The sequence below is a fragment of the Nicotiana tabacum genome, chromosome 23 (genome assembly GCF_000715075.1).
Source record: "Nicotiana tabacum cultivar K326 chromosome 23, ASM71507v2, whole genome shotgun sequence".
Lineage (NCBI taxonomy): Eukaryota > Viridiplantae > Streptophyta > Magnoliopsida > Solanales > Solanaceae > Nicotiana > Nicotiana tabacum.
In genome coordinates this window covers 137,410,677-137,438,466 of record NC_134102.1, presented here as the reverse complement: position 1 = coordinate 137,438,466, position 27,790 = coordinate 137,410,677, and the positions used below count along the sequence as shown (strand labels likewise).

Here is a 27,790-nt window from a genome sequence, read left to right as displayed (position 1 = left end):
ACTTCTTCTATCTTAATCCACCACTTATACTTTTAAAAAGTTTCCCTTTTAGATATAGTATCTTAGATTCAAGGATTCTACCCCCCGCCCCAACCCCTACACTCACTCCAACTCTCCTACCAAAAGAAAAAAACTTTAATATATATCCAAATTTTCTTGCTACGGTTGCATATAATATCTGATATCTTTAATGCATTATAGGTAATATATTTAAGTTATTCTAAAACCACTTACTTTGTTACACTTAGAGACATATTTTAAAATTTTAACTTAAATTGTGCAGAAAAAATCTTAATGATTTTCTTTATAAATACATTCTACTTCTTACATTAAAATTTTTCCCTATATAGTTCAAGTATAGTGGATCTATCCCTGGTGTCACTTGAGCACAAAATTGGTATAAATAACAGTAGTATTAGTGGAAGATGAGAGTAAGACAAGAGACCTCTTTCTCCAAAAGTCATAACACAACCCCTTTTTCTCTTCTCTTTGTTTGGTTCCTTATTACTACCTGTTTTCTTTTCCTTTCCCCCTTCTCCTTCAGTATCTTCTTGTTATCCTCCTTAAACAACAAAAGGTTTAATCCACAAACTTAGGTTTTTTTCTTCTCTAAAAATTGGCCAAGAATATAATGCTGCACTAATAATACGGGTGACGGATTCATCAAAATTCAGGTCTCTCTTAATTTCTCTTTTTAATTCGCTACTTATCTTCATACCCATAACTGTTCTAGAATTCTTGTCACGCCAGTTTGCATGCACCTCGACTACTTTATTATTATAGTATTTGATAACTCTGTCTATCAACGCTTAAACAAATTAAATGTGAGAAAATCAACATTTCATAAGGATATTTAATTTCAGTGTGAAATAGCAGGTTTTATAAAATTAGTTGAGGTGCATGGTAAAAACAAAATAGGGTAATTAAGGTGGCAAAGGTAAGGTATGTGATTCAAGAGAAAAAATGAAGACACGTATAAGGTGATAGTATGTGAGTCTGCAACTTTGCAGATTTTGAGCATTAGTTAATAAACACATTTAATTGGAGGAGCAGAGACTTCAAACTTAGGGGAGTTGGTTCTGCCATCATCCACCAGCATCTTATATTATACGCTAGAAGCCAAATTAAGTGTTTAATGTGATGCGGTGACACCATTAGTTTTTTTTTTTAAAACTCCGTTCTACATTATATAGTTTTTTTAATTTTTCATTTGGTGTCCAATATTAATTAGGGCCTTACTATTTCAATTTTGTGCGAAAAAGTTTTATTTTGGGGTAAAGTGCTTTCTACCGAGGACAATATTATATTTAGGACTCAAATGCAAGACATAAGGATGGAAGGATACCATCCCACCATAATCTTTGATGGTAACACTATATATACGTAGGAATATTATCTAGGAATATTTTTTCAAATTAATGTATAATATTTTTTTATTTACAACTAATTCTGTAAATTTTTGTTTTTAAAAAAATTACAAATTAATGCTCAAATTGAGACTGAAAACTAAATAATTTAATCTTGTAGTCTAAAACTCCTTTGTTCTTTTTGAGACAGAGTAAGTACTAATTGCTTCTTCTGGCACCGTTAGGGCCAATAATAAGTACTTTTCTTTAACTATATTTTAAAAAAATATTCTTAGCTATAAAGAAATGTTTTATAATCTTATTTATTTTTGTAATTGCGTAAATCTAGTTTCCAAGAACTTCAATTGTCATTTTTTTACGAATATGATGTGTTAACTCCATTTGATTCTCAATCTTTTGGGACGAAATGATATTTTTGTACTGATAAAAATAGTAGATAACCTGCTATAAAATTGTCAAATTTGTACAAATATGATGTGTTAACTATATTATTTGATTCTCAATCTTTCTAGGACAAAATGATAATTTTGCACTGGAATAGTAACTAACCAACTACAGAAAATTAAACTGTACTGAAAGTATGAAATTTTACACTATTAGTTAGTACTCCCTCCGTTCACTTTTACTTGGCAGGTATATTAAAAATAAATTTTTTTTTTTACTTGTCACTTTACACATATCAAGAGAAGATAAAAAAAAAATTCTGTTATACCCACAATATTTATTACTCATTTCAAATCATTTTTTCAAATCCAATAAAATATGCATCAATTAATATGGGTATCATGACAAATTATGCACTTCATTTATTATTTCTTAAGGGACGCGAAAAATCAAAACGTGTCAAGTAAAAGTGAACGGAGGGAGTAGTATTTAACTTAAATCTTTTTACTTTTTATAATATTATCCAAATTAAAATAAACATATTTTACTCGGGAAAGAAAAACAAATTAAATGTATTTGACTCTCCAAACTATAGGCTCTATCAATAAATTTTCCAAGCACACATACTCGAGCTAGGGTCTAAAAAAGAAAAATAGGAAGAAAAATAAAAGAAGGTGACAAAATTAACAAGGGGTGCGGAGTTTACCTTTTCCGCTGATCTAGTGACTTAATCAAAATTAAATTTGGATTAATTGCCCAGTCATAATAGGATTAGGTTCTAATCCTGTTCTAAATTTGACTCATACTAGGACAACATTCCATCTATATCTAAATCTTAAAGTTCCCAAATGTGTAAAAGACCCTACGTCTTACTATGGTTTGATTTTGAATATGTTCATAATTTGCAGATATTGAAAGAAGTTTTTAAGATTTTGGTGTTTTTGATCAACTGGGGTTGTTTAATTTTAGGCAAAATATGGCTTCAAACGTAACGGTGAAATGTCCAACACCAATGAAAGCTACATCTAATGGTGTATTTCAAGGGGATAATCCATTGGATTATGCACTTCCTCTTGCCATTGTTCAGATATGTTTAGTACTTGTACTCACTCGTGTTCTTGCCTATCTTCTTCGGCCATTGAGACAACCTCGTGTCATTGCTGAGATTGTTGTAAGTATTCTTTCTCTGACTTTATGTTAGTATTTTCTTTCTTGTTTTTATAATGGTGTTGTTTGGGTCAGCTTGTGGCGGAGCTAACATTAGGGGTGTCAATGGTTCAGTTCAGCCAGTTATTTTATAAAATTTGTACCATACCAATTTTTCGGTTATAATCAAAATTAGACTTTTCGAAACCGTTCGAATCATATCGGTATCGGTACGGTTCGGTTAATTTTCGGTATTTTTTTAAATATCATGTAAAATTCACCAGTAAAAGTAAAATGCAATAACATGTGTTCTTTTATAGGACTTAGCAAAACTCTCTAGACATTTTTACTATTTAAAGGGTGATGAATTTAAAAAAAAATGAAAGATGGTTAGAGTATAGATTCATCAACTATTCTACAACAACGTAAAAGAAACCAAGCAAAAGGCAAAGAAAATATAAATCACACGAGTGAAAAGATATTAACCAAGGTAGGATTCAACAATAAAGTCTATAGAAGATTAAATATTCAAAAAGATAAATCTAAATTATATGAAAGGAGACATATTCAATATATTGTAGTTTGTTACTCATAATCGCTAGAATACTTTGTGTCTTGCTAATGAAGATACTTGAAATAACTTAGTTTAAGTAGAAGTAGCATAATAGGTTTTAGGAATTAGTATTTTGAGTTTAATTACTTGTTGGCTTGCAACAATTTTCATAATTCCAAGACCCAAAGAAAAATTTAATGCATTATTATTTTTAAACTTACTATATAAATATATTTTTCACATGTAAATTTATTCGGTACGGTTCGGTATTTTTTCGGTTTATTTTCATAAAATAAAAAACTTACACTAATTATCGGTGTTGTAATAGATTTATTTAAAAACCTACGGTTTCTTTAAAAGAAACCTAAAAATCGGTTCGGTGCGGTACGGTTCGGTCGGTTTAGTCGGTTTTCGAATATTCACTGCCACCCCTAGCTACCATTGTCCAATGGGAGTCAATTTACACCACTTCGTCGAAAAATTGTACTGTATAGATAAGTCATTTTTTTAGTGTATATGCTATATGTTGAATCTTCTTGGCTTCCTGTATGTTTACTTCTTTATATTTTGAATTCACTTAGTGAAAGTCGTGATTCTCTCATTGTGCGCACACCTTGACTAATCCATTAGTTACTCAGAGACGGATTCAAGAGTTAAATTTGACAGATTAAATTCTTACAATTGAACCCCTTAAACTTTTAAAATAACGAGTCTAAAGATTTAATATTTTTTGAAATTTTAGTAATTTTTCACATATATATTTGTACTATATGTTGAAAATGGTGGATTTAGTTGACTATATATTACCTCCGCCTTAGTGCCTTACACCACAGATACCGCTAACTCTGTCCACCAAGACTTGGATATATTTTGATATTTTGTGAGTTTCACTTGGTGTTTCACAATTTTCTCCAGTGAGTTTATAGTTGCCCTCTTCTAGGAAACATTGTGGGATAAGATGATTGGTGTTATATATTTTGTATATTGCTATGTTTTTTGATAAAGTATATTTATATTGATATCTTGAAAGTTCAGCATTCTTGTTGCTTTTGTTAATTTATGCTTTAGATCAAGTCAAAACACATGGTTCCCTATTATTTTTCTCTCAACAGCTTGCCAGTAAAGCAAGCCTTTGCTTAAATGTGTACTAGGAATCAAATATGATGACTTTAACTAATCATAAAGCATTTGATATGCTGTTATTGGTTAAAGCTGGCAGTCAAAAACCAACCTATAAGGAACATTTGTTCCAGGAAAATTGGAAATTGTCTGAGATCATAATTCTAAGTTTCTATTGGAATCTAATTTGACTAGATTCATCTGTGAGCCTCCAATTTGATGTAATCTTGATGTAGAAGTTGACCAGTTATTTAACATCACAATGAAAAAATTATGAAGAATTTTCGATGAACTTTTGAAGGGAAGCCTTGGCATAACTAGTAAAGTTGATGTCATGTGACCAGGAGGTCAGGGGTTCGAGCCGTAGAAACAACCTCTTGCAGAAATGCAGGGTAAAACTGCATACAATAGACCCATGTGGTTCGGCCCTCTCCGGACCCCGCGCATAGCGGAAGCTTAGTGCACCGGGCTGCCCTTTTTTTTTTTTGATGAACTTTTCTGTGGTCTGCCACTGATTTGATCAAAGTTTGAGAATGGAAGGAGTAAACCAATTACCATCATAATGCAAAGGACTTAAGTAGAACTTTTCAATGCATGTAGTAGAGATAACTCTCTTGGATACATGTAGTGATGTGTCTAAACAATTTATTGTGGTTGAATATTCTTATTATTGTTTTGTGATATCATGGACGAATCTTTGAATGAAATTGTGCTACGGCAAGCCCCATAAGAACATCCAATTATGAAATTGATTGCTATTTGTTAGTGCAAGAAATTGATCTGATCTGAATTTTTATTTTGTTAGGGAGGGGTTCTACTTGGTCCATCTGCTCTAGGCCGCAACGAGAAGTATCTGCAAGCTATATTTCCACCGAAGAGTCTTACAGTGCTAGATACCTTAGCCAATTTTGGCCTCCTCTTCTTTCTTTTCCTCGTTGGACTGGAGCTAGATCCAAAGTCCCTTCGTCGGACTGGAAAGAAAGCTCTAAGCATTGCCCTAGCAGGAATCAGTGTTCCTTTTGCATTAGGAATCGGGACATCCATTGTTCTCCGGGCAACTATTTCTCAAGGAGTAAACCAAGGCCCTTTTCTGATCTTCATGGGAGTTGCCCTTTCTATTACTGCCTTCCCCGTTTTGGCTCGTATTTTAGCTGAACTCAAGCTTTTAACAACTGATGTTGGTCGAATGGCTATGTCTGCTGCAGCAGTCAATGATGTGGCCGCATGGATTCTACTCGCTTTAGCTATTGCCCTCTCAGGTGTTGGTCGTTCTCCTCTTATTTCGTTGTGGGTCCTTTTGTGTGGGACTGGTTTTGTGCTACTATGCATACTCATCGCTCCTCTTATATTCAAATGGATGGCGAGACGTTGTTCTGAGGGTGAGCCAGTGGACGAAAAATATGTGTGCGCTACATTGGCAGCTGTTTTGGCTGCAGGATTTGTGACTGACACAATTGGCATTCATGCCCTGTTCGGAGCTTTTGTGCTCGGTGTTCTTGTCCCAAAGGAGGGACCTTTTGCGGGTGCTCTAGTGGAAAAAGTCGAGGATCTTGTCTCTGGTCTATTTCTTCCTCTCTACTTTGTGTCTAGTGGATTGAAAACGAACATAGCCACTATTCAAGGAGCTCAATCATGGGGTCTTCTTGTTCTTGTCATAGTTACGGCATGTTTTGGAAAGATTGTTGGCACTATTGTGGTCTCACTATTGTGCAAATTGCCGGTCCAAGAGGCTGTAACTCTCGGTTTTTTGATGAACACTAAAGGTTTGGTGGAGCTCATTGTTCTCAACATTGGCAAAGATAGAGGAGTAAGCTTCAGCTTGATAACACTTCCTTTATTTTAGATTTACTACTTATAGTTTTGTTGTGCACCGGGCTGCCCTTTTTTTACTTATAGTTTTGTATCGTTTTTGACTGATGATCGGTTTTGCAGGTACTTAATGATCAAACATTTGCCATCATGGTGTTGATGGCTCTCTTCACAACATTCATCACGACGCCTATAGTGATATCAGTATATAAGCCAGCTAAATTAGCCGTGACAGCATACAAGCACAGAACAATAGAGAGGAAAAACACGAGTAAACAGCTCCGAATCTTGACCTGTTTCCACAGCACAAGAAACATTCCTACAATGCTCAATCTCATTGAGGTTTCTCGGGGTATTGAGAAGAGGGAAGGACTTCGTGTCTATGCGATGCACCTCACGGAGCTTTCGGAAAGGTCCTCTGCAATTCTGATGGTCCACAAGGCTAAAAAGAATGGGCTGCCCTTTTGGAACACCGAACAGGTACAAGATTCAAATCAAATTGTTGTAGCTTTTGAGACTTTCCAGCATCTTAGTAAGGTGTCTATTCGACCGACTACTGCAATCTCTCCTATGAACAGCATGCATGAGGACATAGTGACTAGTGCTGAGAGAAAAAGGGTTGCAATGATAATTCTCCCATTTCATAAGCACCCGAGACTTGATGGACATTTGGAAACAACCCGAGGTGATCTTAGGCATGTGAACAGGAGAGTTCTTCAGCATGCACCATGTTCGGTTGGCATATTAGTAGACCGTGGTCTCGGTGGAGCTTCTCATATACCTTCAAGTAATGTTGACTTTTCGATAACCGTCTTGTTTTTCGGTGGACATGATGATCGCGAAGCGCTAGCTTACGGTGTGCGTATCGCTGAGCACCCGGGGATCAGTTTGGTGGTGGTTCGGTTCACAGTGGACCCTGAGGTTACTGGGAGCAGTGTCAAGATTGAAATGAACGACAACTCTACCCCCGAGGCTCGATCCGAGGATGAAGAGTACCTTGCTGATGTGAAGCACAAATCTTCAATGGATGGCTCGATCAAATTTGAGGAGAGGACGGTGAAAGATGCTCGAGGGACTATAGAAGCAATCCGTGAATACAATCGCTGCAATCTGTTTCTGGTTGGCAGAATGCCCGAGGGACAATTAGTTCTAGCTTTGGATAAAAGAAGTGACTGCCCAGAATTGGGATCTTTAGGGAACTTATTGACATCACCAGAATTTTCAACGACAGCGTCAGTGTTGGTGGTGCAGCAGTATCGCAGCCAGTTACCTCGAGAATCACTCAGTTCTTTGAAGGAAGAAGGAGAGTCAACAGACGGTGATTATAATTCAGAATAAACGTCGATTTGCTAGCAATTCATCAAGGTTATTAAGTGTTTAATGTACAGTAATAGATCAAGAATGAATTACCAACTAAGAAAGATACATTACTGGCACTCAAGGCTTATATACATGTACTCCTTTCCCTTGTTTTTCCTTCTGCTCTATTATTTGTAAAACTGCAAACTCTTGAAGTTTTTTGTTAATTGGCATTTGTATCAATTGTTTAACTTCGTTGCCTAATTAGAATTATCACCTTTTATCATTTTGTTGAAGGGGAGCCTCGGAGAAACGGTAAAGTTGTCTCCGTGTGACGTATAGGTCACGAGTTCGAGCCGTGGAAGCAGGGGCGAAGCCACATTGTCCTAAGGGTGGTCAATTGACCACTCTTCGTCGAAAAATTACACTGTATACATAGGTAATATATTAGGTTTTAGAGGTATATAATATATATTGAATAACATTTGTCGGAGAAATTTTTTCACTTTCTTTCAAGTTTGAATACCCTTGGAAGCAGCCACGAATGCTTGCATTAGGGTAGGCCACACCCCTACAGGTGCGGCCATTCCCCAGACCTTGCATGAATGCGGGATGCTTTGTGCACTAGACTGCCATTTTATCATTTTGTTGCAACTACAGTCGTATTCTGCTATGGCATACAGAAATTATAGATGATGTAAAAGTATGAATATATGTTGTCCCTTCTATGGCAGTTGTTTGCTTGTTGGCCTATAAACAAGGGGTTTACTTATGAAGGTCATGAGATTTGAATCTTTATAATCTGATTAATAATTCTAAGAGGAATGATAACATTTATCCACCATATACTTCTATAAACCTAGATAATTGTAGACACTACATTTTTCTGGCTGTTTTAATGATGAAGCTATTGACTATAGTATTGTTATCTACACTGTTGCTTTTGCAGATGTTTCAATATATCAGGTTGTGACAATAGTGAGTGTTACATAAGGTTGTCTAGGAAATGTAGTGAATCATTTTTACTCATTCCATTCTGTTCTTAATATTCTGATGATACATCGTTAGCTTATTCTTTCACTGAGCATCAACATACAACAATCTTTCTCTTTTCTTTTGGACTCTTTGAAGGGACCCTTGGAACAACGGTAAAATTATTTTCGTGTGACCTATAGGTCACGTGTTCGAGCCATGGAAGTAACCAATAATGCTGGGGTACTGTCCTTTCTCAGACCCTGCGTGAACGGGGATGCATTGTACGCGGATGTAGTGTGGTAGTTGTGGGTTCAATTCAACCCATAACATTCAGACGCTGAGTAGAAATTTATATGAAAAAATTCATTAAAATTGCAAAAATAATAGATTTGAACCCATAACTTTAAAAATATAATGGGTTCAATGTTTAAAATCTTTAAAGCTGAACCCATAAAGTTTAAATCCTGGATCCGCCTATGACCGGACGTTACTATCTTTAGGACTTTTTGCCTACTATTCTATTCGAAGCTACAAATTAGGTTGAAATCAAAAGAAGAAAAAGCTTTTTCATCCCTTTACAACCGATAACTCTCTCTTGCTCATTGTTGACCTTTTGATTTGAAGTGGGAACTCTTTATTCATTGAGTTGTGCATTTCCTTAAATTTTGATTGGTTAACCACACTATGAATCAATAAAGAATTAATTTCCACTTCCAATCCATTTTGATGATGACAGTCTGATAAGATATGGGCCTGGTTTCTCGGCCCAACTTTGTTTCACTTGTCGGCCCAAATCTTATGATACTACTCCTTTAGCAAAAGGATAAAACTTGGGAAAAGAATATAGTGTAGCCTTTATAAAAAATAATAGCCCGCAAAATGTATATCTTTTGTATATTAATATATAACATACAAAATTTATTCATATTTTATGCATAATCAATATATATATATATTTTGTATATTGGCTAGCAAATGTAATTATTTTTTGTCAACCGGCCAAATATATAACTTCCCATAAAACTTTGAGACCAAAAAAAAAAAAAAAAATCCTCCCAATTTTTAAAGTTTGTGTAATAATCAGCTTGGCAGCTTTGTCTTATTTGTTAAAAGCGTACAAAATTTATTGCTATATCTGTAAGATTTTAAAGTATGAAACACTAAATAAGACAAGTCGAATGGTCAATCTTTCTGTACAAGATTAAAAAATGGAGTTCGTGCAACTTAACTTTGTCTTCAACCCTGTACAACTATTGAAACAAGCAGATAAACATTTTCTCCAAATTTAGTACTAAGCTATTAAGGTATATTCTTTGATCACTGAATTCACGCCGTACTAAATAATATATAACAGTAACATGAGTCTTTTGCCCTATATAACTCGAAAAAATCACTTCAATTTCTCAACGAAAAAAGCCATTAAACTTATAAACCATGGAAAAATCTTCTTATTTCAAGATCCTTTCCATTATACTTTCTTCCTCATGTTTCCTCATAGCCAATTTTAAAACCCTAAAACCCGAAAAACCTTGCAAACGATTCGTTCTCTATTACCACGACATCCTCTTCAACGTTACAAATACTGCGAATGCGACCTCTGCAAATGTTTCAAACCCTCCAAATGTCATAAGCGATTTCAACTTTGGAATGTTAGTTGTTTTCGACGATCCAATAACAGTAGATCAGAAATTGGTGTCAACGCCCGTGGCACGAGCTCAAGGGTTTTATTTATATGATATGAAGACTACTTATAATGCATGGTTTGCTTATACATTGGTGTTTAATTCTAGTGAGTATAATGGTACGTTAAGTATTATGGGAGCAGATATTATAGGGGAGAAAACTAGGGATCTTTCTATAGTTGGAGGGACAGGAGATTTCTTCATGGCTAGAGGTGTTGTTACGTTTAGTACTGATGCTGTTGAAGGGTTGGGTTATTTTCGTCTAAAAATGGATATTAAGTTGTACGAATGCTAATAGATATATACTCAAGCGGTGTTAGAATTTGAAGCTAATGAGTTCAAAATTTATCTTTTTAAGTTACTGAATTATAAATTATACTATTAGATATATACTAGCATTATTATAGACTAGAGATCACTGTGTTTGTGTTCTTTTTCTTTTTTCTTTTCTGCGACGTTGTCAAGTAGTTATAATAAGGAAGGATATCTATATTTAAGCCTGCTTAAAATGTGAAATTTTTAATATTGAGAAGACCTGGTACAGTATTCTCCTCGGGAATCAAAAGAAATACACATATATTCTCAAAGAGACTAAAGATAAAGAAAAAAAACAAAACAAAAACAATTCGTAAAATAAAATTGAATTGAAGTTGAGGTACTTGCCTTCAGATGTACAGAAAAATAGAATGTGATAGGTAAACTTAACTTAGGTTTTTTTTTTTTTTTTTTTCTAAAAAACTATATCTTCAATAACTCTTAGAAAAGTGGTTGGTGAAAATGGAAGAACACAAAGTTGGCTGGCTCACCTAATGTATAAGATCCGTTATTATTTGGTTTGAGGAAGTCTGACGCTAGCTATGATTTCGACTACATTTCAAATCTAATATTAAATAATAATAAAAAATAAAAAATAACACTATTTAATTGGCCCAGTAGATAGCACCTTCCTACCCCTAAAATAGAGGAATTTTCAAAAATCACTATTGTTTAGTGGCTATTAACTTCCTATAGCTACCGTATACATAAGTACTTCCTATAGCTACTATGCAGTTGTTATGGTAGTGTATTCGCTGTATTCGCGCTGCTGTATTCATGAATACAACAACAAAAGGTGCCTAAAAATCAGGGTACGCGCATGTATTCACATGTATTCGCGCCATGTATTCATGAATATAGCAGCAAAAAGCGCCTAAAATCAAGGCAGTCCAGCTGTACGCGCATGTATTCACATGTATTCGCGCTGCTGTATTCAAAAAAGGCCTAAAATCAGGGCAGTGCAGCTGTACGCGCATGTATTCACATATATTCGCGCCATGTATTCATGAATACAGCAACTGCAATCACCTTAAAAATAGGTATGTCCAGCTATCTAATAACGAAAATAATATCAATTAGCTACACTCATAATATAACTCAACAAAATCAATTCTATCATGCCTCATTATCAACCCAATTAATTAGAATAATTTTTCAGTTGTATATAACTTTCATATTTAGTGTGTTTCAATATTATTTTTTACTGTTGCGTTCATTAGATTCAATGTTTGTATTTACTGTATTCGCTATTTTATATTCAGTGTATTCAAATATATTCGTATTAATAGTATTTTGGTTATTCCTAATACATGTTATTACTGTTGTATTCAATATATTTCATTGGTTGTATTCAGTGTATTTGACTGTATTTTACTATATTTTAAAATTAAATATATTCACTATTTATATTCAGTATATTTCAATGGTTATATCCTCTATTCATGCGTACTGTATGTACAGTATGCATGAATACAGGTGTATTCAGCTGTATTAAAAAAATACAGACCTTCGAAATACATAAACACAGGCAAATAAAATATATTTATACAAAAATACAATGTGTTTGAGTGAATTTGTACAGAATACAATGTATTTGTATCATTGTATGTAACTAAACAGCAAAGAAGAGAAGATAGTTCATCGAAGATGGCGTTTTCCGGCCAAGACTCCTTGTATCTCATCACTACCTCTTCCATTACAATTTACAACGCTTCCAATTCGACCGCTTCTTCGACCGCTTCTTCCTCCTTTCTCTCTTACTTACCACGCTAAGAATCCCTCTTTCTCTTCAATCTCTCTGTCGCCCAAGGTATCTCTGCTTCCTTTTTTTGATTATAGGTTTACTTTCATATTTCTGATTATGAGTTTTTTCGGTCTTCTTTCATGATTTGTTTCTCGTTCGTGTATCTATGATTTGAAGAGAGAGAGAAAGAAGAAAAATTCTGAGAGAGAATCATGTGTTAATTGAAAGAAAGAGAGAGGAAAAACATAAACAGCGTATTTCATGCATCAATTGTAGTATATACCATAAATACTTATTTTTCTGTAAAATATAAAAGGTAGCTATAGAAAATAATATTTTAAAATAATTTTGGTTTATAATAAATGCGGTGTATACCTTTGCTATAGGAGGTAAAATTTTCTATATTATATACGAAAAATATACAAATGATACTTTTGTGGCTATCAAATATAAATAATTTTGGCCCGCGGGCTAAAAGTATTTTTTGCTCAATAAAAAGGTGGGTAGTACTTTGAATTCTCATATTAACAAATTTTAGATTTATTTCGTCTTAGGATTTACGTTTTCATAATTAATGGATTTGGACACCTAATTTTTTGCTAGCTCTATTGTAATTCTTTCCCTTTCGAAAGCTGTTGTTTCCACGTAGGAGACTTAAAGGTTTTATCCTCCAATTATATTTCTTTGACCTTTGGTGATCCAATTATTGATCAGCCATATGATAATTAGATTATGATTTTACTCTATGTTCATCACAATTCACAAGTCAAACAATGGAAAATAAAATGAAAGTTGATGGATTGTTAGACTTTAAGATACATTACCAAATATATCCTCTTTATCAAACATATCATCTCTAGCAACAAAGAAAAGGAAAAAAAAACAAATTGTACGGTGTTGGAAAAAGTGAGGAGTGTAAAGGTGGAACTTAATTAACTCTATATAGTATTTTTACGTCTGCACATTATGGTTTACTTCTTAAGTACTTTTTTTCTTTTCAACGACTTTTACTATTATACATACATATTCCCGAAAATGAAAGTAATATGCAGTTATATTCAGAGTCTTATGTAACTCTTTTTTGATTTCCCACTATGTATTCCATACCGCATGAGCCTCCGATTAATTCGAATCTGTGTCGCGTAATAAGGCTCAGGCCTGGTTCGAACTCAAAAGGATGGAGAAATCCTATTCATCCTATCACAATCCTTGATGATTGAGTCTTATTTAACGTTTATATCTTTGTGTGTCGGTTTCGGCAAATGTTCATGAGCTTGACACCAGCTAATAAAGAGTTTATGTTTTGTGCACTATATATATAATATAATATACTATCACGTCAATATACGCAAACTTTTTTTTATAATAAACAAGACATGATAACTTGAAAATTCAATTAGACCAAAATTGTACACGATTAAAGGCAAAATCCTTTATGACAGATTAAATCGCGAGGCGAGAACAACATTAGCGTACTTGTTAATAACGCAACGGAAGAATTATTAAACTCACCACCAAAATAATAGCCCTAAGTCGTACTCTGAATCTCAATAAATTAAAACAGAGTTCTTGTTCACAAATTAGAGGTGTGTTTGGTATGAAGGAAAATGTTTTCCTAGAAAATGTTTTCATGGAAAATGAGTGGTTTTATCACTCATTTTCCCTTGTTTGGTTGGTGAGTGAAAAATATTTTCTAGTATTTGGTTAGAGAGTAGAAAATATTTTTTTGTTGAAATAAAAAAAATACTTTTTCTACATGAAAAGAAAGTATTTTTTTTGTTAAAATGAAAAAAATATTTTTTTATATCATGAAAAAAAAATACTCATTTGTTGAAATGAAAAAAAAATCTATTTATAACATGAAAAGAAAGTACTATTAATAATATTTTTATTTAGGGTGGGGTGGGGTGGAGTGGGTAGGTGGAGGTGGGTATTTGTGGGGATGGGGAATAGGGTGGGGAAGGTTGAGAAGGAGTTTTAGAAAATGTTTTCCTTTCTCTTAATAGGGAAAACATTTAGGCTAACCAAACATGAGAAAATTGGAAATCATTTTCCGAAAAATATTTTCCTTCATAGCAAACACATCCTAGATGCCTTAACTTTACTGTGTTCAATCTTTTTGTATGAGGGAGAATCTATGTGTATCGAAGATGGGGAGATTTGCCTATCGCTTCAACCGTTTGCACACTCCAACTATTAATGTAACGTGCGACACTTCTCCTAATCTTTTGGGAGTTAATAAATTCTCTGATAATTAACTTACTTCAGTCTTATCTCTTCTCTTCTAAGTGGGCCGGAGTAGTACACATCGGCGACCCGTAACTCTAACCCAATATCCAACACTTCACACTAACTTCAATGTTATTGCGTGATATTTCAGCACTGCAATTTTACACTAATTTGTTGGAATAAAGCTGGTCTGGTTGATTTCATAGACATGGCTTGAAATCCAATCCGATATTGCCATGGAAATAAGACATACCGTTTATGTTTCTGTAGCATATAAAAAATGATTATAGCTACCAAGAAAATATTCATCTGGCATAGACTTAAAGATAATATCCATGAAATGTGCCTTAGTTTTTACGTCTATACAACATGGGCATTTTAGATCCCTTAAAAGCCAAGCTTGTTAATATTTTGGACCATTTTCTGTTACAAGACAACAATTGGAAGAAATTAAAGAAGAAATCCTCTTATATATAAGTCAAGATTAAGAAACCAACCTTCAAATTCTTCATTTCCAACCAATTATTGGATAATTCTCTCAAAAATGGCAGCCAAGAAATCTAATTCCATGGCCATTTTAATTTTCCTTTTCCTTCTTTGTCACATAAACTTTTTCGTAGTCGAATCAGCCAATAAAATACGCGCTCGCCACCTGTGTAAAACCCTAATGTTTTATTTCCATGACATAATCTACAATGGTGAAAATGCCAAAAATGCAACTTCAGCTATAGTTGGAGCTCCAGCATGGGGAAATTTTACAAAATTGGGAGGAAAAAACCATTTTGGAGATTTAGTTATTTTTGATGATCCAATTACTTTGGATAACAATCTTCATTCAACTCCAGTGGGAAGAGCACAAGGTTTTTATTTTTATGATAAAAAAGAAATATTTACTTCATGGTTAGGGTTTTCATTTGTTTTCAATTCTACTGAACATAAGGGTAGTATTAATTTTGCTGGAGCTGATCCATTAATGAACAAAACTAGGGATATTTCCGTAATTGGTGGAACTGGTGATTTTTTCATGACAAGAGGAATTGCTACTCTCATGACTGATGCCTTTGAGGGTGAAGTTTATTTTCGACTTCGTGTTGATATTAAACTATATGAGTGCTGGTAATAATTTTAGACGTTATTATTGTCGTTGTTGTTATTGTCGTTTTTCTTTTTTTCTTTTTTTTGTGTGGGGAGAAAGAGAAGAGGTTGGTTGTTTTTGTTTTTATGTTGGAGGGTTTATTGTTGGTTAAAGAATCCAAGAATTTTGTCCAATAAGATGCACCATTTAATTTTCGGTTTAAGTTTTTTGTATTGATAGTGAAATTGTATTAAATACAAGGAAATATGCTCAAATTTATCCTGAGGTTTGTGAAATGGTTCAAATTTACGCTCTATTAATAATCAACGTTAAATATATCCCTATCTTTCGAACAAAGGCTCATGTGTTGGAATAAAATAATTCATTTTTATTTGATATTTTATATATGACCAAAACAAAAAAAGAGAGACTTCTTTGATAATTAAACAATTCATAAGAAAAAATATAAATTAATTAAAGAAAATTTTTTTTTCTATACACTATATGAAATCTTATTAGCAAAATTGTCCCAATTTTGAAAATTACCCGCTCTAAATAAGATTTGATTATAATTTATATACAATCCATTATTAGTACCTTAAATTAGGGTATTAAGTTACACCCTTATCCTTTTTTCTGTGGATTACCTATTTTAAGCTAAACACAAACTCGTCCAAAAACATATGAAACTTGCTCCAGTCACAAAAGTGCGTGCTATTCACATGTTTTACTACACTCTCTGTCTGTCTCTCTCGTATAATTTCGTTTGGACTTTTCCATTTCTTCCGCTCTCTCTGGCATTGACATTCTTTCTGTCAGTAGCCAAATACTATTAATCCAAATTCTAAAGAGAATTGTATTATCAATATCTTTCTTTTTATCTGACACTATTTTCAGTACTTCAAAGAGTGATGCCTTTTTATTTTTGAATTTATAGTAACTTAAAATCTTCTATTTTACGTTCAATAACGTGATGACCGTAATATATTGTACAATAATATATAATTAAAAATAAATTTCGTACAAATTTGATATAAATTTGATACATCTAAAATAGCATATAAACTAAAAATAAATTTTATACAACTAATTATATAATATACAACTTATCTACAACTTTCATACATACTAAAAATAAATTTCATACAACTAATTATATAGTATACACTTATTTACAGCTTATCTACAACTTTCATACATTATTTTTACCAGTTAAAATACATTTACAACATCATACAACTTAAATACAAATTTCATACAATATGTCTTTTGTATATTTTGTATCTGATTTGTATATATTTTGTATGTGGTGTGTGCTTCTTCCTCTCTAAAATTCCAATCAAAACTCTCTTAATACAATTTTGATACATATCAACAACTTTATGTAAAAAGGTAGTATTGATAACTTAAATATAAATTTTACACAACGATTCATACATTATACAACTATTTTTTAATTTTCATACAACATTCAATTTTTTTTTAAAAATAAAAAATAAAAAAATAAAAAAATAAAAAAATAAATATACATATATACCTACAACAGAATACAATTTACATACAATTATACTACAACTTTACTACAATTTCGTAAGTATGTTGTATGTTATGTATTCTTCTTCTTCTTCTTCTTCTTCTTCTTCTTCGAGTTTCAATCTGAAATTCAGCCAAAATCAAGTCTAATCTTCACCAAACACCCTCAAAATTGAGATATAATCTCCAAACAATATTCTCAATTGTTTGCAACAACATTCAAATCCAAATAAATAATGGTTTTTAAAAATCCAAATTCGAATTCAAAGCTTCAAAACTTTTTAATGGCTGCCAATGGTGGAGAGTACATACCTTCAAAATTTATTGATTAACAATTTCAATTTGAACACCAATTGTGCATTATGAAAGGAAATTGCTAAGTTAAAACTCTATAGTAAAACGATTGAAATTCATTGATGAATTCCTTTAAAAATATATACAACATGAAAGGATAAAAAATAAAGAACATTAAAGGAAGAAAAATTGGAGAAAGAATAGAGAGTGAGAGATTGAGAGAGAGAGAGACGGAGAGAGAGAGAGAGCGCAGGGGAGAGAGAGAGAGAGAGAGAGAGAGAGAGACGGAGAGAGAGCGCAGGAGGGAGAGAGAATAAGGATGTGAAATAATTGATTTTCTTATTCAATTCCTAATATAAAGAGATACTCATTTAATTTTTAAAATGTATATAATTAGTAAATTGTATATGCCTATGTAATTAAATTAAAACTTGAGTAAGGGGGTAATAAAGTTTCAAATAATATATAAGAAGGTAAAAATCTCTTAATTAAAGCTCGGTAAGAGTTGGACGAGTTGGGTTATGACCCAAATTTTAGCCCATCTTGATCCAGTCCATCTCAGTCTAAGTGACTTTTTGGATGGGTTATTGACCCGCCCATTTATTAACTCGGCTCATTTTGACCGCCCAAAATTAACCCAACCCGCCCATTTGAGACCCCTACATGTGATCAAGGAAGTAACTCTGTTTACTTCAACGTTACTCCATGTAATACTGTAATGAATCATCAAACCCGTAGTTAATATGCTAGTTACAATATTTTAGCTGTGTATTAGCTGAAAGCAGGTTCAACAGATGGAAAGCATTTCACATGTCGGTACTGATCAATATTTTTATTACAACATGTAGGGTTAATTAATAAAACCAATAAATTAATGTTGAAACATCAGTATCCTTATTCTGGAAGCATGGTGTTTAATAATCCAAAACCTTAGTTAACTTTTAATTTATTTTATCAAAACACACACACACTTCTATATAAAGAGACCAAGAATAGCAAGTCCTTCGAATCTGTAAAAGGTGGTCTTATTTTAGGCTTTTTATTTGTGAGCCTTGTTGGCACATTTGAAACCTTTTATTTAAGGCCTTGTTGGCCAAATAAATGGCCTTGTACTTTGAGAGGATGTGACCAATTGTTGGCCAAGCATTTCTTTCTTCTCTTCCTAAGGACTCTCTATTCATTTGGAAACACGCCAACAATACTTGAGTCTTCATTTCTTATTTCTTCCTTTCTTCCTTTATTAAGAGTGTTTTATATGAGAGTTAGTGTTGGAAAACACTTGTTTGAACCATTTCTTTGGAATGATCTTGTGAGGTTATTCCCTTAGGATATTTGGGATTAATTAGAGTATTTACTCTAATTTTGTACTCTTATTGTTATTGTAAATTGCCCCTCTCCGCTTGTGGACGTAGGTCACTTTGACCGAACCACGTTAAATTTGTGTCTTCTTTATCTACTTTAATTGCCGTTGTTATCAACTTCCATTATCTTTGTTATTGCCATTATACCGTTGTTTGGCTATATTCCGCGCTACCCGGGTTCCCGATCCTAACAGAAGCCAATTACAAAGCCAATTAGAGTCTCTTTTTCTCTCCCAAATTTTGTATAACAATGGTTTCTAAGTCATTATTTACACTTCTATGCATTCTTCTTCTCTCCATTTATGCACATGAGAGCTACACTCGTCGTGCTCGTGCTCCTTGTAAAGAAATGGTGTTTTACTTTCACGACATTGTTTACAATGGTGAAAATTATAAGAACGCGACTTCAGCCATAATAGGCGCGCCAGAATGGGGCAATAAGACCAGACCATAATGGCAAGTCCTAACAATTTTGGGGACTTAATTGTGTTTGATGATCCAATTATACTTGACAACAATTTACACTCAACCCTAGTTGGAAGGGCACAAGGCATGTACTTTTACGATCAAATGGACACTTTTAGTTCTTGGCTTGGTTTCTCTTTTGTGTTCAATAATACAGATTATAAAGGAAGCTTGAATTTTGCTGGTCATGACCCTTTAATGAACAAAACTAGGGACATTTCAGTAATTGGTGGAACTGGTGATTTTTTCATGGCTAGAGGAATAGCCACTTTCTTTCTCTTCTTTTCTTTAGTACATATTATGTAATAAGGTTTCCTATGTAAGGAGTACGATAGATGGTTGACGAGCAACTTTATTATTGTTTCACCAAACAATTTTTTTCCACTTGCCATTTAAATTAGGGAGATTTTAGAATCATTTTGCGTCGCTATTTATTCTGTTCCCTCTTTAGAAATTTGTGCAGAAAGATCAAATTATGAGTAGCCCGGTAGATAAAGTATCCCGTATTGACGTAGGGTTCGGGGAAGTACCGCACCCCAAAGAGTATGATGTAGACACCCTACTATAATGCAAGTATTAGTAGGTGCTTCTACTACTCCAACTTGTGACCTATAGATCATACACAAACAACTTTACCATTGTTCCGAGACTCCTTTAAAAAAAGATCGTTTTAAGTTTAATGAAAATTTGAACTAAAATAATAGCCTTAAGCTGCTGGAATATCAACATATACTCGATATCTTCCTGCAATCCATCTTGGTTGGAGTCGTCAACTTTGGCAACATTCAAGATTGAGGACAAACTTCTGAATCCTTTTTAAATTTTGTTAGCTTAATGAACCAGACAGAAGGAGAACTCCATTTTTTTTTATTTATAAGTAAATGGTAAGCAGAACTCGTTCAAAAAAGATTGAAGAGCAACAGTCGTATCGAAAAGCTAATCTACACTCTTCTCATGATCAAAGTCCCCTTCTTAGAATTGTTCACAAATCATGACAAATTAGCAGTGACTTAGTACTATCATTATTTTACCTTCAATTGTTTACGAGTCATGACAGATTGACATGACTGTTACTATTTGTTTTTTGTTCACAAGTCATGACGATTGACATGACTTTGGTACTATCAATTTATTCTACCAAAAAAGCAGCCCAATACACTAAATTTTCGTTATTTGAACTTTAAATATTAAGTTAGTTTGTTTAGTGACTAAATACAAAATGAAGAGGAAAGAGCTTAAAGCTTTTTTGAGTTCAAATGAGACTGGGCCATGTCTCGGAATCGACTCAATCAATGAGAACCACAACGAAATGCTTCTAGCATGCCAAAGCAAGGTAAGCGATCGATTCTCTTTCCCAAAATCAAATGCTATTGTGCTGAGCCAAAGCTTCATGCCCTTCTTGATTTGCAATCATTGAGTTCAGATTCAGAGCTGACTGAATGGCTTCATCTTAATAAATAGAAGAATTCCCTCTTAGGGTTGGTTAAGGGGGAACTTCTGCCAATTCCATGACTTGACTAATTTCAGACTGGAATAAACCATCCAATAAATCTTTCGCCCTAAGTAAGGTCTAACTTGCTTTCTCCCGGGATTCTCTTACATAACCAACCAAGCCAAGGGAAGGGGTAGCCCAGCTATTCGATTCGAGCTATAGAGAAAGACCCAATTAGACCAACAATCAGATAGGCAACTGAGTTTCGGTTTAAAAAAGAGAAAAAATCTCACTAGAACGCGGTTCAATTCAAATCGGGTGGAAGAGAGCGGTTTAGTGGCTTTGGGGAGTTCGGGTATTACTTAGATATGAAACTTGCAGACCTCATAGGTTGTAATATTTTTCTTACGGGGGGAACGAAATCAAAGAATATATAGACTAGTAGAGACCCTCTATGTAGTTGTTTATCTAGGGCGATCGATCTACATCTTTCCCCATAGCCCTGAGACTGTGTCTCAATCTCCTATGTGGGAAATATAAGGGACTAGTTCCTATAGAGATTCTCCTTGGTCTAATTCCACGCCTTATGACGAAAGGGGAGTCGGTGTGGCTTTGTCTGAATCTTCGTGGAAGAAGAAGAAACGGTTCACCATCCACTACATCTGTAGATCCCATCAAATCATTAAATCTGGTGGCTGCTCGCTCTTTGATCAGTGATTCACTGGCCACTAGATCGATGAAGAATCTCTCTAAAATCTGCTCTTTGATCACAATTTTCTGAATCCCAATTGCTCAAAATCTGCCCAAACCCACTCCCATGCCCGGTCCAATACCTGACCCCTCAGACCGTCCCAAACGACGTAGTTCTATAACCAAACTACATCATTTTGTTGATTGGATCCCTTATTATAAAATACCCCTTTAAAGATCTGATTTTTGTTTTTCTTCAAACCCTACTCCCAAATGTCCTCTTCCAATTTCTAGAATCCTGGCCGACCGAAAATCACCTCCGCCGCCTATCCGCCACCGTTGACCACCGTCCAACCGCCGTCGAAAATTGCCCTACGGCAGCGGGCCACCCCAATCACCCCCAATATTTCTGTCACGACCCCAAATTCCCTCCGTAGGATGTCGTGATGGCACCTAGTCTGTAAGACTAGGTAAACCTATCAATGCGGAATAATAATAAATATCTGAAATAAATAAACTACAATTCAAACAATTTTAACTCCCAAAATTCGGTAGAAATAAGTCACAAACTTCTAAGAATTTATTCTCAATGTCTCTATATGTCAAGATCTAAATAAAATATAAGGAAGCAACATAAAATGATAGAAGGGGACTCCGGAGTCTGCGGACGCTGGCAGATATACCTCGAAGTCTCCGTGCGCATGTAACTCACTGACGTCTAGGCTGGTAAAATGTACCTGGGTCTGCACAAAAAGATGTGCAAAAGCGTAGTATGAGTACACCACAACGGTACCCAGTAAGTGCCAAGCCTAACCTCGGTAGAGTAGTGACGAGGTCAGGTGAGGCCCTACTGGAATATAATAATGGCATGGTAAAATGTTTATCAATGTAGTAAAAATAAAATGACATTGGAAATGAATCAAATAGTATGTCACATTTAATGACATCAAATAATTACAAATAATATCTCGTAGAATCAAAACAGAATTTCCTTCAACTTTATGAAAATCACAACAATTAATCGAAAGCAACTATGGCCATAAATCAATATCAACAAGGGCACTCCCGAGGTACCGCCTCGTAGTCCCAAATCATAAATAAATTCACAATATCTCATTTCCTTATATCACCGCGGGAGCCTTCACAATTTATTTTAAAGAAAATATTTTTCCCGAAATAGCATCCCGCGTTTTAGCCACCCTTATCACACTGCATGACTTCTAGTAGTTTCCCTACTAGCCACGCGTATCAAGCCACCCTTATCTCACCGCATGCGTTTCAACACCCAGACTTTATACCACCGCATGCGTATCAATATCACAATATATCACAATTTGCACCTCAAGTGCTCAAATAATTTAACTTGCCAAAATAATTCAACAACAATATTTTTCCACAATAAAGAGCTCACGGCTCATGCCAAAATAAATCATCAATAATAGTTTTCCACAATAAAGAGCTCACGGCTCCCTCTCAATGAGTATAAAAATATTCAGGAGTAAATAATTTAGGAAAATAATATTTCAAAATCTTTACTACGTTGCTTCAATATCAAGTTTAAAAATGTCAAATACTTCATATTAATAATATTTAATTTTAAAAAAATCAACCTTCAAATAATGCACAGAATAAAAGAAACCAAGTTTCAACTAAACAGGTAAAACAATTAGTAAGAAAAGATCAAACAAATTTGAAGTATATATCTCAGATCAATGATGAAGAATATAACAAGATAAAATAATTTAATAAATGCGCAACAGTGATCTACACAATTTTAAAATATAATCTTTCGCAATTTAGCCCGTGTACACACTCGTCACCTCGTGCACACGACTTTTAACATATTTCAATAATCACATCAATACCAATCCTAGGGAAAATTTCTCCCACACAAGGTTAGACAAGTCACTTACCTCGACTTGCTCCAATTCAACCAAGTATTATGCTTTTTCCTCGAATTTTCGACTCCGATCGACTCGTATCTAGTCATAATTAATTCGATACAGTCAATAAAAATTATAGTATTCACTTTCATAAGAAAATATTATATTTTCATTAAAAATCCGAAATTAGCTCAAAATTTGTCCGTAGGGCCCACATCTCGGAATCCGGCGAAACTTATAAAATCCGACAACCCATTCAATTACGAGTCCACCCATACCAATTTTACCAAAATCCGATAACAACTCGACCTCCAAATCTTAAATTTTCGTTTTTGGAAGATTTTGCAAAAATCTTGATTTCTTCTATTTAAATCCGAAATAAATGATGAATATGACCATGGATTTATGAGATATAATCATATTTGGATATAGGACACTTACCCAAGTTGAAGTCTTGAAGAAATCCTCAAAATCGCCCAAGAACCGTGCTCCAAAACTCCAAAACAAAATGAAGGAAATGACCATTTTTGGTCCTTAAGTTTCTGCCCCAAAAACACTATTCCGGTCGCTAAAAGTCCAATCCCGTCGCTAAAAGTGTCACATATGGTCGCTAAAGGTGCACACCAGGACTATTTACACCAGCAATTTTATTTTACTAAAAAGGCTCTAACTCCATCATACGAACTCGGAATTTGACGATTCTTATTCCTATGAGTCACAAATAAAACTACGAACCCATTCGTTCAATCGAAACTCAATTCGGAGCTCATTTGCTTAATGTGATACCAATTTCGCTCGTTAAACAATTAACTCATATTTCGCGCTTAAAACTCAATCGCGACTTGATGAAATTAGACCAAACTTTCCAGAGCACTCCTATAATTCATTATCAAAATGTCGAAAGTCTCGAAATTGAATTTCGATCTCTAGAACTAAAAATGGACTTTTGGATCATTACATGCTTATGTTGAAAACATCAAACTATTCCTCGACAGCCTGTAGTTTATCAATCATAACTTCTTGTACTCAACTCCAACTGCCAAACGGTTTAAAGTTCTGCAAATTAGATACAAAGTACTACAACTTTCATATTTTGCTCATTGCCCAACTCCTTTTAGATTGCGAGATATAAGCTCCCAAAATCAGCCCTGTGCAGCAGAAATTTCTGGCGATGCACACTGCTGTAGCAAAAAACTGCAGTACCAGCTTCAGTCAATCGATCATAACATTTTGTATAAATATCTGAATGATAAATGGTTTATCATTCTGGAAACTAGAATCAAAGGGCTACAACTTTCATGTTTTGATAATGTTCAGATTCCTTATAGATTTCGAGATATAAGCTTCCAAAGTCAGCTCTGCGATTGCACCAGTTGCTGTCCAAAAATAGCTTCTGCAGCAGAAATATTCCAGCAGTTCCTTTTTGTCGGAAATCCATTCCGTTAACCTTCCGAAATCCACCCGAGGCCCTCGGGACCTTAACCAAATATACCAACATGTCCCAAAATACAATATGAATTTAGTTGAGGCTTCAAACCATGCCAAACAACGCCGAAATTACGAATCGCGCATCGAATCGAATTATGAGTTTTCAATTCTTCCAACTTCTATATTTTGCGCCGAAACATATCAAATCAATTTCGATTGACCTCAAATTTTGCACACAAGTCATAAATGACATAACTCAGTTATGAAAATTTTCAGAATCGGATTTCGACCACGATATCAAAAAGTCAACCCCTCGGTCAAACTTCCCAAAAATTCAACTTTCGACATTTCAAGCCTAATTCTACTACGGACTTCCAAATAAAATTTCGATCACGCTCTTAAGTCCAAAATCACCATACGGAGCTGTTGGAATCATCAAAATTCTATTCCGGGGTCGTTTGCACATAATTTGACATCCGGTCACTATTTGAACTTAAACTTTAAATTTTTCATCAAAATTTCATATCTCGGGCTAGGGACCTCGGAATTTGATTCCGGGCATACGCCTAAGTCCCAAATCACGATACAGACCTACCAAAATTGTCAAAATACTGATCCGAGTCTGTTTGCTCAAACTGTTGATCAAAGTCAACTCAGTTGAGTTTTAAAGCTCTAATTCACATTTTAATTCATTTTTCACCTGAAAACTTTCCGAAATATTTTTACGGACTGCACGCTCAAGTCGAGTAATGGTAAATAGTGCTTAGATCACATAATTAATTATTAAATTTAAAGATGATATTTTGGGTCATCACATTCTCCACCTCTAAAACGACGTTCGTCCTCGAACGGAGTTAGAAAAAGTACCTAAGCTGGTGAATAAGTGTGGATAACAGCTGCGCATATCATGCTCGGTCTCCCAAGTCGCCTCCTCGACCGGATGACCCCTTCACTGAACCTTCACGGAAGCAATATTCTTTGACCTCAGCTTTCGAACCTGCCTATCTAAAATAGCCACTGGTTCCTCAACATAAAATAGATCCTTGTCCAACTGAACCGAACTGAAGTCTAACACCTGAGACGGATCGCCGTGATATTTCCGAAGCATAGAAACATGGAATACCGGATGAACCGCAGAAAGACTAGGTGGTGATGCAAGTTTGTAAGCCACCTCTCCAACTCTCTCAAGAATCTCAAAAGGCCCAATATACCTAGGGCTCAACTTGCCCTTCTTCCCGAACCTCATCACACCCTTCATAGGTGAAACCCGGAGCAATACCCGCTCACCAACCATGAATGCAACATCATGAACCTTCCGATTCGCATAACTCTTCTGTCTAGATTGGGCTGTACGAAGTCAATCCTGAATCAACTTAACCTTTTCCAAGGCATCCTGCACCAAGTCTGTACCCAAAAGTCTAGCCTCGCCTGGTTCGAACCAACCCACTGGGGACTGGCACCACCTACCATACAAGGCCTCATACGGAGCCATCTGAATGCTTGACTGACAACTGTTATTGTAAGCAAGCTACGCAAGTGGTAAGAACTGATCCCAAGCACCCCCAAAATCTAACACACACGCACGAAGCATATCCTCCAGTATCTGAATAGTGCGTTCGAACTGCTCGTCCGTCTGAGGGTGAAATGTTGTACTAAACTCTACCCGAGTACCCAACTCATGTTGTACTACCCTCTAGAACCGTGATGTAAACTGCATACCCCGATCAAAAATGATAGATATCGGTATGCCGTGAAATCTGGCAATCTCGCGAATATAGATTCGAGCCAACTGCTCGGAAGAGTAGGTAGTCATCATAGGATTGCAATGAGCTGACTTGGTCAATCTACCCACAATCACCCAAGCTGCATTGAACTTCCTCTGAGTCCGTGGGAGCCTAACAACGAAATCCATAGTGATCCTCTCCCATTTCCATTCTAGAATCACTAACTTCTGAAGCAATCCACTCGGTCGTTGATGCTCATATTTCACTTGTTGACAATTTAGACACCGAGCTACATACTCCACTATGTCTTTGTTCATCTTCCTCCACCAATAATATAGCCTCAAGTCCTGCTACATCTTCGCAGCACCCGGATGTATGGAGTACCGCGAATTATCAGCCTCCTGGAGAATCAATTCACGAAAACCATCTACATTAGGCACACATAGCCTGCCCTGCATCCGTAATACATCTTCATCTCCAATAGTGACTTCCTTGGTATCGCCGTGCTGAACTGTGTCCTTAAGGACCAGCAAATAGGGGTCATCATACTTACGCTCCCTGATACGATCATAAAGAGAAGACTGAGAAACCACACAAGCAAAACTCGGCTCGACTCGAAAACATCCAGTCTAACAAACTGGTTGGCCAAGGCCTGAACATCCAAGGATAGAGGCGTCTCTGCTACCGGTAAATATGCTAAGCTGCCCAAACTCTTCGCCTTATGACTCAAGGCATCAGCCACTACATTGGCCTTCCCAAGATGATAAAGAATGGTGATATAATAGTCCTTAAGTAACTCCAACCATCTCCGCTGCCGAAAATTAAGATCCTTCTGTTTAAATAGATGCTATAGACTTCGGTGATCGGTGTAGACCTCACAATGGACACCGTACTAATAATGCCACCAAATATTCAAGTAATATGCACATCGTGCCAATTGCAAATTTCTATTTTCTCCTTTTAAATAATTTCGGTTACACCAAATCACAACATATAATGAACCTCACACCGGTAGGGCATATAATTCATAATTTGCAATTAATTATTCGGAATTTACATCAAAATTTACCCAAATGAGTAACAGAAAGCCACATTTAGCCTCGCAGCTCTTATTAGTGACCAACACAAAATGATAGGCATAGTTATCTCCATAAAATCTCCCAACAGGGGTAAACACATAAGTAGATTATAGAATTATGAAGCTCACTCATAAGTGGAGCACAATAGGAAGACTCGTTTCGATATTGAGAACCGAATCAACTTAAGGAAATTATTCCTTTATA

At 35.0% G+C, this 27,790-nt stretch overlaps 3 protein-coding genes and 1 pseudogene across 4 annotated transcripts; all 4 read left to right on the top strand.

The window, feature by feature from the left end:
- The first annotated feature begins 343 nt into the window (after positions 1–343).
- On the top strand, positions 344–7,941 carry LOC107827408 (cation/H(+) antiporter 18-like). Of its 2 annotated transcripts, none has more exons than XM_016654544.2 (4): positions 344–674; positions 2,721–2,922; positions 5,375–6,376; positions 6,502–7,941. In XM_016654544.2, the coding sequence occupies exons 2-4, from the start codon at positions 2,728–2,730 to the stop codon at positions 7,714–7,716; spliced, it is 2,412 nt and encodes an 803-aa protein (XP_016510030.1). In that variant the 5' UTR covers positions 344–674; positions 2,721–2,727; the 3' UTR covers positions 7,717–7,941. The 2 variants fall into 2 exon arrangements, with proteins under 2 accessions (XP_016510030.1, XP_016510029.1); XM_016654543.2 differs by having other exon boundaries at positions 374–674; positions 2,660–2,922.
- A 2,049-nt stretch (positions 7,942–9,990) lies between these two features.
- LOC107827407 (dirigent protein 5-like) lies at positions 9,991–10,724 on the top strand. The gene has a single exon (XM_016654542.2). The coding sequence runs from the start codon at positions 10,087–10,089 to the stop codon at positions 10,627–10,629; it is 543 nt and encodes a 180-aa protein (XP_016510028.1). The 5' UTR covers positions 9,991–10,086; the 3' UTR covers positions 10,630–10,724.
- Positions 10,725–15,080: 4,356 nt separating this feature from the next.
- Positions 15,081–15,976, top strand: LOC107827409 (disease resistance response protein 206-like). The gene has a single exon (XM_016654545.2). It carries the CDS (start codon positions 15,167–15,169, stop codon positions 15,740–15,742), a length of 576 nt encoding a protein of 191 aa, XP_016510031.1. The 5' UTR covers positions 15,081–15,166; the 3' UTR covers positions 15,743–15,976.
- Positions 15,977–18,707: 2,731 nt separating this feature from the next.
- Positions 18,708–19,656, top strand: LOC107827406 (dirigent protein-like; annotated as a pseudogene).
- The last annotated feature ends 8,134 nt before the right edge of the window (positions 19,657–27,790 follow it).

Coding starts and splice junctions, on each gene's coding strand:
- LOC107827408 (XM_016654544.2), top strand. CDS start 2,728: ATGGCTTCAAACGTAACGGTGAAATGTCCAACACCAATGAAAGCTACA. Junction 2,923..5,374: donor GTGTCATTGCTGAGATTGTT/GTAAGTATTCTT, acceptor TTATTTTGTTAG/GGAGGGGTTCTACTTGGTCC. Junction 6,377..6,501: donor ACATTGGCAAAGATAGAGGA/GTAAGCTTCAGC, acceptor TCGGTTTTGCAG/GTACTTAATGATCAAACATT.
- LOC107827407 (XM_016654542.2), top strand. CDS start 10,087: ATGGAAAAATCTTCTTATTTCAAGATCCTTTCCATTATACTTTCTTCC.
- LOC107827409 (XM_016654545.2), top strand. CDS start 15,167: ATGGCAGCCAAGAAATCTAATTCCATGGCCATTTTAATTTTCCTTTTC.